Source organism: Lottia gigantea (assembly GCF_000327385.1).
Source record: "Lottia gigantea unplaced genomic scaffold LOTGIsca_77, whole genome shotgun sequence".
Lineage (NCBI taxonomy): Eukaryota > Metazoa > Mollusca > Gastropoda > Lottiidae > Lottia > Lottia gigantea.
Genome location: NW_008710566.1, coordinates 690,843 through 709,186, shown reverse-complemented (window position 1 = coordinate 709,186; position 18,344 = coordinate 690,843). Strand labels below are relative to the sequence as shown.

Genomic DNA, 18,344 nt, shown 5'->3' with positions numbered 1-18,344 from the left:
CGGATGTTGTTATAAAAAGTGTCTGTGGGCTTAAAATACACATTATCGGGTGAAAATAGATCAAATTACTATCTTAATTGGGGGATTAATTAATCAGGCACTGATAATATTATTACGTGACGAGATTAACGTGTGTTACCGACAATTAAGATACAAGTAATGATAGATATTTTGTTGATTTATGGTAGAGAATTTAGACATTGAAAAATGTAGGCCCCGTGAAAATTTGATCAAAAAACCCCCCAAAAAATCGGTAGAATTAGGTATCCCGCCGGTAGAGTGGTAGACAACATGCAAAAGCGGTAGAAACCCGACAACATTGGTAGATTACACATGTATGCGTAGTATAGTAGGACATTTACAGGGTACGAAATACTTCGACACAATAAGGTGAAGGATATGTCAAGTTTCATCAAGAGCTGTGCCTCTTCTTAAAACAATTTCAAAGAGGGACACTGATAGCATCAATTTTCACCATTCCAAATTTCGATGAGATGTCTGTGATTCCTGCAACTCAACTAAAACCAAGTGTTTGCTGACATCACTAATCATGAAGGGCCTCATGTGATAAAGCATATTTTGCGTTAAGTTACATCATTTCATCCAAATCTGTCAAGGAACTGTAAACTAGATTGTTTATGAAAACTTTTGATGAGATGGACAGACAATAACAATATACCCTTAATTCATGTACACATAACAAAATAGAAAGCCAAGTCCTTTTCATGCCCTTTACTGTCTAAGACATGTTATAAATACAGAGCGATACTGAACTACTGTAAGTTAAAAACATATAGGTTTTTTTTCTTCACAACAACTACAATATAGATAAATATATAGAAATATATATATAAACACTGATTTTTACCTAATAATTCATTGACTTCAACTCTAGTATGAAACAGCTTTCCAAATAATAGTTGATATGCCCTAGATCTAGTTTAATTTAGAAACACTTTTAACATTTAGGTCATGGCTGAATTTTCAATTAAATATAATAGAACTCAGAATATTTTGTTTCATTCATATTCCATGGACATTCTCACCAATTTGATGAATGTTATCAAATGGCTGAAATAACCCATGTAAAAGAAATAAAAAAAAACATATCTAGAGCTGTATTTAATTAGATTGACAATGAAATATCTAGAGCTGTATTTAATTAGATTGACAATGAAATATCTAGAGCTGTATTTAATTAGATTGACAATATCTAGAGCTGTATTTCAATTAGATTGACAATAAAATATCTAGCGTTGTATTTAATTAGATTGACAATGAATTATCTAGAGCTGTATTTTAATTAGATTGACAATGAAATATCTAGAGCTGTATTTAATTAGATTGACAATGAATTATCTAGAGCTGTATTTTAACTAGATTGACAATGAAATATCTAGAGCTGTATTTTAATTAGATTGACAATGAAATATCTAGAGCTGTATTTTAATTAGATTGACAATGAAATATCTAGAGCTGTATTAATTAATTTTAATTAGACTGACAATATGAAATATCTAGAGCTGTATTTTAATTAGATTGACAATGAAATATCTAGAGCTGTATTTTAATTAGATTGACAATGAAATATCTAGAGCTGTATTTAATTAGATTGACAATGAAATATCTAGAGCTGTATTTTAATTAGATTGACAATGAAATATCTAGAGCTGTATTTTAATTAGATTGACAATATGAAATATCTAGAGCTGTATTTTAATTAGATTGACAATGAAATATCTAGAGCTGTATTTAATTAGACTGACAATGAAATATCTAGAGCTGTATTTTAATTAGATTGACAATGAAATATCTAGAGCTGTATTTAATTAGATTGACAATGAAATATCTAGAGCTGTATTTAATTAGATTGACAATGAAATATCTAGAGCTGTATTTTAATTAGATTGACAATATGAAATATCTAGAGCTGTATTTAATTAGATTGACAATGATATATCTAGAGCTGTATTTTGATTAGATTGACAATGAAATATCTAGAGCTGTATTTAATTAGATTGACAATATGATATATCTAGAGCTGTATTTAATTAGATTGACAATGAAATATCTAGAGCTGTATTTTAATCAGATTGCTGAAAATTTTATTAAATTGCTTTTTATGTAAAATTTATTTAAAATATTATGTATTCTCATGGAAGTGTTTTATCTAAAACAATTAAATACATTAACATGAGTTCTAAAACAAAATTCACTTAAAAATTAAAGGGATACATTCATTTAATTAATGTGCTTTACTGAAAGGGATACATTGTTTGCTGGTGTAAAAAGCAAGACTCTATTTCATCCTAGCAAATCAATTCATATATAAAATTCCAATTTTCATGATTACGATTATTTTGATCAGTTAGTATTGCAAATTTAATTTTGATGCACAACCATTGCTTTTGGGAGTAAATTCTAAAAGAAAAGAAACATAATTGCACAAATAGTAAATTTGTTAAAAACTTTGATTTCAGGAGTTACATTATGTACACACAATTTCCTTACAAGTTTGACTAGAACCTTATATAGAAGCTTCTTAAAAATTTGAATATCAAAAGGTACATTGTGTAGTAAATTGCGATTTCATTGGTGCATTTTGTTTTAATTGTATGAGAACTATGAGTCTTTTTGCTCAGTTCCTTATGCCACATTTTGGATAATTACTTACTAGCTATGACCTTTTTTTTTAAAGCAACCTACATGGAGATGATTTTTTCATAAATTTCAACAACGAAAACTGAATAAGCCTATTTTTGAGTAATATAATGATGATATTTTCTACAATGTGGATGACATCTAAAAGATATAAAATAAAACTGATATGTCTATAACTAAACATACAAAACTACATATGGTTCTTACATGGAAATAACAGCCATTTTGAAACACCACCTCAACTAAATAAGTCTAATTTTTAAAAGGGCTTTAATATTTAAACTGAGCCTTCAAATCATATTTAAAGCCATTTCTAAACCTTTAAAGATGGGTTTCCTTATTTCTTAGAGTCAAATTAAGCAAACTATTTGATTAATTGGTGTTTCTAATTAATGAATTATCATGTATTTATGTTCTTATTGCATATAATTAAGAGTTTTAACCAATTATAAATGTCCATGTTTTCACAGTCTGGATGAACAAAAAAAGACTTTTTGACCTTTCTTGATCGGTCACTCATTGGAATTCTGCTGGTAATTCTCTTCTAATTTAGCTAATTATGAATTAATTATGGACATGTGAGACAAACTGGTATTTTTCCAAGTCATTAGAACACCTCTACTTTCTATTCATATAAGTATTAGCATTTTCATTTTCATAAATAAAAATAAGGGAACCCTTCTTTAAATGTGATATGAAATATCATAACCTTTGCCTTATTACACTTATTAAGGCGAGTAGTGATTCAAAATGTCTGCGAACTAGGATCCTGTGTGTCATTTCCATGCAAGAACCATACACAGTTTCGTATGTAACTAAGAGATTCTTATTGTAAGTTCACTACCTTTGGCATCAAAATTCCCATTAACATAAAAGCATATATTTTCACCATATTTGACAAAATTCTTCACAGTTTTGTTCAAGTCACTAGTTAGAATTATATAAGTTAAAGGTGTGAAAGTTTGTGCTGTATTGACTAATGTAGCCCCATTACACACTGCTCAGCTTTGCTAGTTTTTAATAGCATTAGTGTCACATGTCGCTTTAAAAAGAGGCAAGAATTTTGTCAAAAATGGACCAGAAGAGGGCATAAACGATCATAATATACAATAAACAAAGAAATAGAATTTATCACAGCTCAGTTTTAAGCAGATCTGATTTCTGGTTACCCTAACCATTGCAAGGTACCCCGTCATAAACAAAACAACAATAAAGTGCCATTAAAAGGTACAACTCTTACTGCCAATTTTGAAGTGAGATTTCATAATTGTGTCAAACAGTTGATTTTCTGGCCTAATTATGTGTTTCAAGGAACACTTAAAGTTTCTATTAACACAATTCTGATTTCCTTCAAAAATTTATTCAAAACCAGATAAAGATGATGCTCTTTCTAAAAGTAACACATCTTAGAAGTTTCCTTTCCAGTCTAATTAAAATTAGACCAAACTTTCGTTACGTTTTTCATTAGCTTTTATTTTTTAATATAACCACTTCAGTAAGGGTCTAAAGACGGCCTTTTTGAACATAATGTCAGTTTGATGACACCACAATCCAATCAAATTCCTGCTCTCTCCAGGGACAAACGGTGCATTCTGAGGAACATTAGACACTGAACACACTTTTTTATTGCGTCCCAGGGCCGGAGAGGGCAGGAATTTGATTGGCTGGCTGTGTCATCAAACTGACAAAATGTTCAAAGAGGCCGTCTTTAGACCCTAACTGATATGGCTATATAAAAAAAGTAAAAGTTTGGTCTGAATTTAATTAGACTATTTCCTTTCAAACTTATTGGGTAAAATTTCAAATATAACAAACATAATTTGAAAAATATCAATTATTGAACAATTCAGCAGTTTTCAGAATTCTACCTATTTTTTAACATAGAAACATTAAATTGTCCTAAAATGTTGTTTAAGGCATATAGTCCTATAATTATTCACATAATCAACTAATAGAACTTGATTTTTTCTGTTCAGACCATAGACCATTCTACAGAATAATGTAGTTCACTTATAATTTAATTGTAGACTATCCAGAAGTAAGTTTCCAATTCAATTCTGCAGAATAATGTAGTTCACTTATAATTTAATTGTAGACTATCCAGAAGTAAGTTTCCAATTCTAAAGAGTGATTAGGTTACTAATTAGTAGACTATATCCCTGTAAGTTATGGAAGTATTCTACTGCAGTTTTTGTCACCCACCATAGCATTAGTCATGACACAATTCTCCAAAAAAAGAAGTAAATTTTGTTCTATTTTGTACAATAAGAAAAACCGATAAAATATTTCACAAAAATTGTTAAAAATAAATAAACCTGTGTACAAGGTGGTTCAAAAAAAGTCACCTGGTAAATTCTGGTTACTCTTAATACAACAATAAAACAACAGATAACATATAATTCTCCTTGAAAAACATTTCCCATGGAATATGTTTCAGATTAGGGTGCGGGCACACAAACAGTCTTTGGCTACGTGCACACGAGGAGACAAAAATCTTCAGTGGATTGTTTTCAAATGTGGCAATAATCACATAATAAAGCTAAGATTCCATATACGCATCATGAGGATGTGTCATGCGGACATAAATGGCCCTTGCGGATCCGTCATGCGTCAAATATGATTTCATATGTGCGTTAAACGTATGCGTTATCTTTCTTTTGACGCACAGACTTCTAGACAGATGGATGCTTTGGTGCATAAAAAAGACAGAAAATCCCCACAAAATACGTCACATTTGGGAGATCTCCGCGTGGAAAGGCGTCAAAAATCGTTACACCCAGCAATTTTTTTTCACGCGTGACGGAGACCATTTGATGGATACCGCTTCCGCATATATGGAATCATACCCTCCTAGACCAACCATTTCGATTTTTAAATCAGCGATCAAGACTGTTAGTATGCAGGCACCCTAAATTAAAATTCAAGTCATCTGATTGGTCAATCGATTCTAGCCAATGACCAATCAGATGAATTTTGTGAAATTGAATCTGGATTTCTAGTTTCATGTTAGCCATATAAGGGCAGAAAGCTGTCTCCATAGTTTCAGAATATCAAAATGAGGGGGCAATAAATTTCATAATTTCCAGAAAAACAATACTGGTTAATCAAATATTTTGGTTAGTCTTAGTACATGATATTGATAAAAATGACAAGAAAAGATCAAAAACTACATAAATATGAAACTCTACGATATAAATCTGGATACATCAACGTCATTTATATACATACATTATAGATACATTATTTTCTGCAGCGTCAACTTTGGCTAAGAAACGAGATCGCTTATTGGACACAAACAATTTCTGTGAGTGATTTTTTCCCTTCAATAGTTGTTCCATATTTTTGATAGTGAACAGTGTCAAATATGAATTGGATGAAAACAGCGAAACAATTTGCACCAATAACAAGCACTATTTTTGGTGAAATGATTTTGTATTGCAAAATTATTTTGTTAAAATCTCAAGTTATACAAATCACAGAAACACAAATATCAATTTTCACATTTGATCGATTGCAAGACGAACATTTGTGGTTTTCTAAAAGTATCCAAACCACAAATTACTAAACTACGCGGAGACGATTTCCACAATAGATTCTTTTATAATTTCACCAAAATTGGGACTACCTTTGTCACCATGTTTGCCTACTTTCGATTTCCATTTGCCAATTTCTAAGGTTTCGGCAGAGTCCCCAGTTTTGATGTCTTGATCTTCAGAATTCACACTTTCGTAAGTACCAAACCCCTCCCCACAACTATCCATGGAACTTTCCGAATGAAGTGAAAGTCTTTCTGATTGGTCCAAAGGTTGAGTTCCGTCATCATCCAAAAGACTATCATTGGTTGATGATTCGCTGGTGTCTAGTTTAGTCATGTGACTTGAGATGACAGGACAGTTTTCAGCAAGCTGATCTCGCGTGGTTGTGGTCATTGTTGTATATGTGGATAAAACTGGTTGCACGCTAATCGGATCCGGATAAGTTTTTGGAGGATCGTTCCAAGTCGGTTTACCGCCTTCTGTTGATTGGATTGGATTCAACATGTTTGATATGGGTTTATATGATGTGGTTGAAGGTTTCAAATCGACATATTTTGGTTGTGAATCAGCTGGCGTAGGAACAAATTTTTCCTCCACCTGACAAAACTTGTGGTTTGTATTTTCTTTGATGACTGTAAATTTATTCAGTGATCCTTCGTATGATGTGGCAATTTCAGCTGGGTTGTCTGCCCTATTATACATTTTATAGGTTAGGTCATTATCAAGGGCATTGCCAACGTTATTGTAAGTTTTAAATGTGTCTGTGGTAGCTATGGTGTTATGTGAACAATCAGTGTAAGCCGCCACATCTTGTTTAAAATCGTAAATTGGATGAAGACCAGTGTCGCTATGGTAACCATTTTTCTCGTTTTGGTTGTAAATGATATTTTGTAAATTTTCTGGAGGCGTTGCCATGGTAATGTTAGCCATGTTGTTTGGATTTTGTAAATAGTTTTGATTCATAAGATTAGCTCGTTGCTGTTGTTCGCCCATTGTAGCGTATTGCACTTCCAACATCATTGCGTTGCAAACTTCCGTATTTTGACAATCCCGACAACTGCCTAGTTCGTTACTGTTAAATTGGGACATATCTATCGATTCTTCATCGTCACTTTTTGATTCAATATTTTCACCATTTTGATCTGTTGCTTCTTTTTTTGATTTACACGATTCATTGTCCTTCTTCTCCAATTCAATACGCATTAATGTATGAATGAAATGAGTTCGCACGCGAATAGGATTAAATTCGATACGTCCATTTTTATTGCCACATCCGTCTTTGCTGCAACCACACGGAAAGGATAGTCTATCAACTTGACATTTGATTCCTGCAAGACTACATGCACAAGTTTGAGGATCGCAGAAAACCTTACAGTCACACCCACACACTTCCCGCGAAACTCGAATTTCGCGACACTCATCTTTTTCTTCGCTGTCTATTTTTTTAACGCCGGATGTCCTGAGCAAAAAACGTCGCTGCCGAATGGGAACCGGTTGTAAGAAATAACAGTCATCATAATCACTATCAGAGTCACTACCAGAGGAGATTTCTGAAGCGTCAATTGAGGGAACACTTTGTAAAAGGGGACTAGGATACGCCTTTCCTTGTCGTCGTTGCTCTTCAACTATCATGCGATGTAGACGTTTCTGCTCTTTAGCGTAAGATGAAATGGTAAATTTTTCGTCATAATGATGGCTGCCAACCATTCCTGAGAAACATAAAAAAGACTAATGTTTTATGATCGAGCAAAGGTATTTACTCATGCATGTATGATCTGATGAAATTCTTTAACAAATCATGTTCAATAAAATTATCTAGTACAAAAATCAGTTCACCACTGTGAAAAATTGACTGATAATCCAAGTCCATGTTTAAAGATAGTGGACCACAGCCATGTACGCCCCTTTAAATATTCAAGATTTTGGAGCAAGGGCAATAACTCTGCTTTTAACGGTCGAATCGACAGACCTTTGTTTCATGAATATGTATGAACATACCGAATTTCATTTGATTACTTCAAACACTCTAGTTTTTAGAGTGTTTACGAGCAATTGATGTTGATAGAATCACTTACTATATAGAAGTTAATAAAGGGCGATAACTCCTCAAAACTGACGTAAGAGGCCTAAATCTTGAAAAAGCCTTAAATTTAATCAGAAGTAAACTAAACTTTCTTAAACCTTTCAATTTAGGTCCAATAACATCCATTTTAAGTTTCATCAAAATCAGTTGAAAACTAAGAGAGTAATAGAATATTCAAGATTTTGGGGCAAGGGGAATAACTCTGCTTCAAACGGTCAAAAACAGCTCAAATTCGAACTTGATCTTCGTTTTATGAATAAATATACACATACCAAATTTCATTTGATTCCATCAAAAAATGTAGTTTTTAGAGCTTTTACAAGCAAATGTTGACAGACCGATGGACAGACAGGGGTGCCGACAATATACGTCCACATAGAGAGATGTGGGCGTATAAAAAAGATTGTAGAGAGGCTTTCTCAACTTTTAGTATGTGTATATCTGGGACAAATAGCATTGAGTTGCACCATTCTGATTTGTTATCCAATGTCTGTGATTGAGTGATTCCTGCAATTCCACTAACACTAACAAAAGTCTATGTATAAGCTTAATCATATACTCGGTAACTATATATGATTTTCTTCTTAGATTTTAGTTCATTTAATATCAACATGAAAAGATTTTTAAACACAACTTTAACTCTGTGCCAGTGCTTTCGGTTGAATAGTGACCAGTTGCTTGTCACTAGTAACTGGTTTCTTTTCAACCACCCTAATCATTAATCATTTATGATGTAGCTATCAATAGGTCCTTCGATATTGTTACCAGCTTTTGTGAAATTGAGGTCATCAAGTCATGGAATGACAAAACCACAGACATCCGACTGAAAATTGGAATGGTGCAAATCAGTACCATCAGCGTCCCCAATAAACCTAATGTACCATCAGCGTCCCCGATACACATAATATACCATCAGTGTCCAAGCTACACATAATATACCATCAGTGTCCCGATACACATAATGTACCGTATCAGTGTCCCCGATACACATAATATACCATCAGTGTCCCCGATACACATAATATACCATCAGTGTCCCTATTAGAAAACCTCTTAACAATCCCTTTAATGACAATAAATTGGTCGTACTTACCAAGGGTAGAGCCACCTTCACTGGGAACGCACGTAAAGCCTTGAGTACGATTAAAATAAAATACTTTAACTTGATCAAACTTGACTGATTTCTTCATCTTTTTACGTTTATTACCATCCCGGCCTAAAAATCAAGATTTATGAGAATAGACAGTTCATTGAGATCAATATCAGCTATTCATATCTCTTTTCTACGCTCTCGACAATCTAACCTTCTCGAGATAGCTGAGCCCATCTCAAAAAACCGGTAAATGTGCTTTCACATATGCTGCGCCGTATCTATGGAATAATTTACCTGCTAATCTCAGAAATATTGCCACCTTGCCATATTGTAAAAAAACAACTAAAAACTGAACTATTTATACAGGATTATTCTTAATTCATGTTATTGCTTGTAATGTTATCTTCGGTTGATAGGTCTTGAAGTGTCATTGTTTGTTTGTTTTTCTATGTATGTTATGTTGAGTTGTAATATGCCATATTGTACAACAGCACCATAGAGCAGAATTTGCTGGATTATAGGCGCTATAGAAATAAATTATTACTATTATTATTATTATTATTATTTTCAGAATTAAATCAGACATTTGCTTTCCCGACAATATAAAGCAATTATTCTTTCACAATTTCCTGACAGTTATTGAGATAATAGATGTTTCAAGGGTTAGGTGTTGTCTGACTCCAGCACCTTTGTTAATGATAATATACTTACAAATAATAGGATGGGGTGTGTCTGTGCTGCCTTCTGTATGGTTGCTACAGTTACTGCTATCATCACTTTCTGAGGTGGGTGGGGACTCACTCCCTTCCTTCTCTTCACCCTCACTGTCTAACTTCCTCTTCGGCATGTTACTAAACCCTTGTTCTCCCTCTACACTTGAGATTCGATTCCTCACTCTACATTTCTGAAATGAGATATATGCCGAACTTAAAGTCTTTGGAGTACTAAGGGCATTTAAGTCGAGCAAATATATTAAATCGTGGGTGACCACTTGAAACCTCGTATATGCCATATTTGGTCATTTTGACTTTTTAGTACCGTTCGAAAGCTCGTAAAAGCACGGATCTTGTGATCAAAACGTCGTATTCTTAGCTTGATTGTAAATAACTCAAAAAGCGCTAATTAAATAACACATATATAAACAGTCAGATTTAAAACCTTGTAAAATATATTATTATACGAGGTTCAATGTTCCTTTTCTAAGGATGAAAATGAAAAACCTCGTATACTGTATTATTATACAAGTTTTTGGTTCAATAGGCCGGAGATCTCAAATTGTTATACAAGGTTTATATTTTCAAAGAATGAAAACCACGTATAGTGGTAAAAAAAATAATAAAAAAGATTTTAACAAAATACGCGTACAAATAGTTTTTTGCGTTTTTCTCAAAAAGTAATTCTCCGTCATGAATCGTTATACGAGGTTTCAAGCGGTCACCCACGATATACATCATAGGTTCATTCGAATTCATTTTTCTAGCCTTTGAATCAGGGACACTTATAGCTTCTATTCACATCATTCTAATTTTCTAATCTTTGTTTATAAAAATTGTAACTTCTATTTGCATCATAAACTTGTGTGATTCCTGCGATTCCAAAAATAATTGACCAGATCACGTTGTAAAGTTTTTTTCAAATGACAGGAACCACAGAGAAGAAATTGGAATGGTGCAAATAGAAGAAAAAAGCGTCCCCAATAAACTTACTAAGGCTTAAAAATCTCTTTTGAATGAGTCTAAATATTGGAAAGTTAACAACTATTTCCAATAAAAGCTCTACTGATGAGGATTGTTTATCAGAAACATGTGTCAGCAGCATGAGATGAGCTCTAGTCAATTGATAACAAGTAGATACCCATCAATGAGTTAATAAGAGATTGTGAATGAGTTTATAAGAACTGTTTGATTGTGTCTACAGTCAGTGAAACCTGTTAACTTGTTCCATTCTAGTGCTTCAAATCTTCAAGGACTACTTTTCTTATCCTTATAACTAGTAATAGTGTTAAACATTCCCTCCCCCACGTGTAGCTTACAGACAGATCTACACTGGACCATTTACAACTTTTACCATAAGTTCGCCATCGTTTGACCAATTGTCACTTAGCTAAGCTAATCAGTCATAGTTTTCACAGCTCACTGTCGAAATTTGAGCCATGTCGGTCCAAATTTATCTGCATTAGAAAGATAAGATGATGACTTGTCTTTTTTTGAGACTCTATCATATATTACCATATATAGAAAGACCCATATTTTGGGATACGGTAGTTTTGAAGAATTGTGAGATTTTCGTTCATTCATAGTACCGTACTTCTGTAGACCATTTACATATTCAAGACTCAAATCAACCCCTGAAAATGGCAAATCTGTTCCTTTAAGCCACAATTTAAAGATGGGTTTCCTTATTTTTTAGTGTCAATTTAAGCAAACTATTTGATTAATTGGTGTTTCTAATGAATTATCATGTATTCTTAATCATATCATTATGTTCTTAATGCATGTAATTAAGAGTTTTAACCAATTATAAATGTCTACGTATGTACAGTCTGGATAAACAAAAAAAGACTTTTTGACCTCTCTTGATCGGTCACTCATTGGAATTCTGGTGGTAATTCTCTTGTAATTTAGCATATTATGAATTAATTATGGACATGTGAGACAAACTGGTATTTTTCCAAGGCATTACAACACCTCTACTTTCTATTCATATAAGTGTTAGCATTTTCATTTTCATGTATGAAAATAAGGGAACCCATCTTTAAGAAATCTTATAATCATATTTATAAAATTACATCATGGGAAATAAAAAAGAAATTAATGTAGGAAGATAGAAGATCCTATAATGAATTTCAATTACCAGCACATAAATAACATAACAGGATCCTTATATAATCCAATAAATCCAAAAAACTTAGTAATTATCCATAAATATGCAATTAACTATTGAAAATAATTACTTAGTTTTTTGAATTTTCCAATTTTCTAGATTTTACAGGGATTCTGTTGTAACTTTATGACACCAGGTAAGTTCACTGATGAATATATACTCATATTGACCATTTTGAGAACTTAAATTTTATGTTCATTTTAAGACGTAGTATCACATTAAGACCTTTTTCCTTTAACAAATAGTACCTTATTTCAATTCATTATTTAACAAAACCTTTCTCATTACAAATATAAAATTGTTAAAATAGAGATCTCACAAAATAATCCCATTATATATCAACTCTTCATCCTATCTCAATTTAATCCATCATATTAAATTATTTACGCTACATCTTGCTACAGCCCACTTCAGTCTATCAGTGATATATTTGATATTTCCTACACAATTTGTCCTAAGTGATACAAATAAATTTTTGTCTCAAAAATTGAAATCTCGATTGTAATCTAGACAAGGTCCCACATTACAAACTTACCAAAAAGTTACATTTTACTTATCTCAATTAATTAATTAACAAATCTCGTTCTCATCACAATTTTTAAAAAAACATGTTACATCGAGATCTTACACTTATTATATATATAACAAATCTCGATCCTATCTCGATCGCTGTCAAATTGTTTTAGCTACATCCCCCAATCAGCCTATCACTGATATATGTCTAACAAAATTTCTCCTGTAGAAAATGAAAATTAAAAAAAATCGAGATCTTATCTTATCTATCACATAACAAATCTCGATCCTATCTCGATTAATAACAAACATATGTTCAATTCTTATGCTACATCTAACATTATTGACAGTTTTCACATTTTTAACAAAATTTGTTCTAATGGAAAATTTAAATAAAAAAAAAGTGGAGATCTTACACTCTATTAAGCTTAAATAACAAATCTCGATCCCATTAAATTTCAACCAAACATTTATCTTGTTATTTAACAAATCTCGATACCATCTCGATAACTGTTAAACATGTCAAACTGTTTATTCTACATCCCATATCAGTCTATCAGTTTCACATGTCTAACAAAATTTCTGCTATGAAAAAGTAAATTAAAAAAATCGAGATCTTACACTTATCTATTACATAACAAATCTCAATCCCATCTCGATAACTAACAAACATGTCAAACTGTTTATTCTACATCCCATATCAGTCTATCAGTTTCACATGTCTAAACAAAATTTCTGCTATGAAAAAGTAAATTAAAAAAATCGAGATCTTACACTTATCTATTACATAACAAATCTCAATCCCATCTCGATAACTAACAAACATGTCAAACTGTTTATTCTACATCCCATATCAGTCTATCAGTTTCACATGTCTAAACAAAATTTCTGCTATGAAAAAGTAAATTAAAAAAATCGAGATCTTACACTTATCTATTACATAACAAATCTCAATCCCATCTCGATAACTAACAAACATGTCAAACTGTTTATGCTGCGTCTAAAATCAGTTGAATCAGTGATTTTCACAACTATCTCAGATAATCTTGGTGATTAATTTCATCTATTGTCACTTCACGTCCGAGCTCTAACACCATCGAACAAAAGTTTCCATCCGTGGGTGACGACAGCATAATTCTGTTATATTTACCCAGTTCTAGACAAGGTTGCTATGGTTACAAGACAATTTCTACATTATGAGCAAGTAATGGCGAAGTCTGCTTCATTCAGTGCTAGTGAAGAAAAATCAATATTCCAATGTGCCTATATCTCTAGCTAGTTCCCTGTTCAATCAATATCTACTAAGGCCTTGTTTACATCTTCCTACAATTTGGTTGATGCTTTTGTCAACTGGGACAGTTTCAGAGTATGGGGTATTCATCATTTTATCAAAGCAAGCCATTTTGTTTCATGTACACTAAAATACTCAATTCGTCATCAAACAACTATTTTCAAACAAAAATTGAAGACATAAAAACTTAAGAAATCATTGCAACTACCTTTCAGAACACTTCCAAAATATCATCATTTTAAAGGGGTTATAGAGAGGTTTGCTAAATTTTCTACACGTATTGGGGACACTGACAGCATCAATGTTTACCATTCCAGTCAAAAGACTGAAAATTGGAATGGTGCAGATTGATGTCCAAGATACACATGAAACATTAAGAAAACCTCTGTACAATCCCTTAAGAAAATTAGTCTGATTTAAAGTGATACTACGTCTTAGAATGAACATAAAATTTAAGTTCTCGAAATGGTCAATATGAGTATATATTCATCAGTGAACTTACCTGGTGTCATAAAGTTACAACAGAATCCCTGTAAAATCTAGAAAATTGGAAAATTCATAAAACTAAGTAATTATTGAAAAACGCTTAATCATAATATTAAGTGTTTTTCAATAGCTAATTGCATATTTATGGATAATTATTAAGTTTTTTAGATTTATCGGATTATATAAGGATCCTGTTATGTTATTTATGACACCAGGTATATCTACTGGCTCTTATTCGCCAAGTTTAAAATTCTTAAATTTCATGTTAATTCTAAGACATAGTATCACTTTAAGGAAAATTAATAACATAACAAATTCCAAATATATGCATAAATGCGTTGTCCTTAAATTATCAAGCAATACATCAACTAGAACTATTTTGAATAAAAATTGATTTAAAAAAAATAAATGTCACATCAATCATAACAACAATTTGAGAAGATTCTGGAATATTGAAGAGATATATTCCAAGAAACAAGACCCCCTACTGCTTTAACTCTGTGCCATTGGCAACTATTTTAAAACTATAACTATTTTGCCATACGAAAGAACAACCTATTTGAATCTCTTCATCGACTTAATAAGTGGAATTTCGATAAAGATTATAATATTTCAACAAAGCCTTCAACCTTCAAGTCAAATTCAAAGCCATTTCTAACCCTTTTAATGTGATTTGAAGGCCTATTTGAACTATGATAGCCTTTTTCAAATTCAACATTTTAAGTCAAGGAAGATTTTCAAAATGGTTACATTAAAGTGTTTTATTTCAAAGTAAGAACCATATGTATGCTACTTTGCATAAAAATTGACAGAAAATGAATAGAAATTACAACGGCCATTCTAGAAGATTCTAGGCTATTGAATGATATTGATCACGATTATCCAATTAGAAATTTCTGTACAGTAAACAGGGCTTTGATGACACATTGAATTTAATCAATAGCGTATCAGTGAAGCATTGTGTGGGACCATTGAATCACTCAACTTCTTAAATACCTTATTTAACTATGTTCATCTCATAACTCTTTAACACTAGACTGACATTAGAAAACATTGGCCATGGAATCCGAATTCATACATATTTAAAAGGATTGTAAAGAGTTTTTCTAATTTGTTATATGTACATCATGTGTTATATCAGGGACACTGATAGCATCAATTTGCACCATTCCAATTTTCAATCAGACGTCTGTAGTTCCTTCAAATAAGTGTTTGATGACGTCACTCATCATGAAGGGCTTTATGTGATAGACTATATTTTGCGATTATTGACATCAAACACTTCTTTTCTGTGGAATTGCAGGAACCACAGACGCCTGACTGAAAAAAAGAATGGTGCAAAATGATTAACATCCTGTTATTAGAAAACCTCTTAGCAATCTTTTAAATCACGATGTGAACTCACTGCAGATGTCAAGCAGGCAGAAAAAAAACAATACTAGACTAAGAAGACTAGGAAGTCGGAAGCCGGGGTTTCAAACTCATGGAACAAATCTTCATGCAGAAAAAAATCTTATTCGTTTTCATCTTGGCTTATCTATCTTAGGAGCCAACACAAGGCTGACTAATGAAAGCACTAGCAGAGTCCACAGAATAATTCCTGTCTTGAAGGGTTGATAAAGAGTTTGATTCTACTGTATGGCGAAAACCCACAGATTCTATCTGGATGCACCATCAAAAAACAACCGAACTTCTACCAACGGGTTGTCCTAACAATTAATATTTATAAGCACTTGGTAACTTCTGACCTATCTGATGAAAATCCAACTCACTGGTCACTACTGCTGACTGAGTTATCCCAAGTGCTCATTATGGTACTGATTTATCCCACTCACTACTGTACTGACTGAATTATCCCACTCACTACTGCGCTGAAAAAGTTATCCCACTCACCCACCACTGTAATGACAGAGTTATCCCACTCACCAATGTACTGACAGAGTTATCCCACTCACTACTGTACTGACAGAGTTATCCCACTCACCACTGTACTGACAGAATTATCCCACTCACCACTGTACTGACAGAGCTATCCCACTCACCACTGTACTGACAGTTATCCCACTCACCACTGTACTGACAGAGCTATCCCACTCACCATTGTACTGACAGTTATCCCACTCACCACTGTACTGACAGAGCTATCCCACTCACCATTGTACTGACAGTTATCCCACTCACTACTGTACTGACAGAGTTATCCCACTCACCACTGTACTGACAGAATTATCCCACTCACCACTGTACTGACAGAGCTATCCCACTCACCACTGTACTGACAGTTATCCCACTCACCACTGTACTGACAGAGCTATCCCACTCACCATTGTACTGACAGTTATCCCACTCACTACTGTACTGAAATAGCTATCCCACTCACTACTGTTCTGACAGAGTTACTAACAATAAGAGGACTTTTCTGACTTGCCATAGACTGAGTCATCCCACCTTGAAGACAACACCCTTTTTAACCCTTTCAACCCTAGCATCCAGTTTACAGACATCACAATAATATCTGAGCAGCCAGTGAACCGACTGTTACTACGTTTTTACTCATATTACTTGGAGTTCAGGGTATATGATACAAAAGGATTTTTTTATACGCCCACATCTGTCTATGTGGACGTGTATTGTCGGCACCCCTGTCCATCCGTCCGTCAACATTTGCTTGTAAACGCCCTAAAAACTAGATTTTTGCTGCTGAAAACTCGCTGAATGAAGACTTATATACAGCATTCGATTCATGTTATGTAAATATCAAATATTGCCACTTTAGTTAATCAAAATGCAGACAGAAACCGTTGATGCTTGAGAGATAATCTGAGTAGTGTAAAATAAACTCAACAAATGTCCTGATGATACATATACAAAGTTAATAAAATCAGCAATTACTATGTATGTCAGATTATCAATATAGGCTTGATAACAATTTAAACTTTAACCCTTTCCGTGTTAACTTGTGTCCTAATCAGCTGATCATAGATTAATTATATTTTTAACCGAACTTGTAATTATGTTAACTGATTACAAATAAAAAAGGATGTTCACTTTTAGCACAACTGTTTTGAAACTATGCCAGACATTCCCTTTAAGATCTTTGAATGGATGTTCCTTATTTAAGATCACTTCTAAGTTATTGCACATTTATTAAGCTATCTGATTGAAACATGCTTCCAAAAACCTTCAGATATGTGTTCAATGGGAGAAGCACTCATCCCGTTGAAGCTTTCCCTATTGAGGTTCCAAGTTTTTGAAACTACTTAATTTTGTTTTTAGTTAACCTAATCCTTAAGATTTGTGTTCAAGCAGAAACAGATTTTGTTATTTTGGAACTGGTACTGTACTGGTACCTGTAAGCTTAATACTGTGCAGGGTTAAAATCATGTTTTACATAGCGATATTGGCAGTTGACGGGTTGTTGATACTCAACCTCTTCAACCAAGACCATCTATCTAATCCCTAATCAATTCTATTGCTATCCCTACTGCCAGCCATTAAAAAGCTTTGAAATAGTCAATAAAATGTTGTCTGTCAACCTCTTAACCATGTTCCACCACAATGGTCAAATGAAATGAATGGAATTTTACGTCCTACTTTTCTGCACCATGTGGGCTAATGAAGACGGGCAACGCCATGCAGGGTGCAATGAGGGAAATTTTGCCAGGACAGCGGCATGAGTCTGCTTTTTTTTTATTTCCAACTGTCAAGGGATCTTTAACGTGCACAGCCCGTAGCACACGGGGCCTCAGTTTATTGTCCCATTCGAAAGACTAGACGCTTTTTCCATGTCAGCCCCTC

General features: G+C 33.2%; 1 protein-coding gene across 1 annotated transcript; it reads right to left on the bottom strand.

Annotated features, from left to right (window-relative positions):
- Positions 1-7,376: 7,376 nt before the first annotated feature.
- Positions 7,377-9,470, bottom strand: LOTGIDRAFT_131977 (hypothetical protein; the record flags this gene model as incomplete). Its single annotated transcript, XM_009066517.1, has 2 exons — positions 7,377-7,906; positions 9,374-9,470. Coding segments are annotated over 2 exons (627 nt in total), but the record flags the coding sequence as incomplete, so codon positions are not given.
- Positions 9,471-18,344: the final 8,874 nt, after the last annotated feature.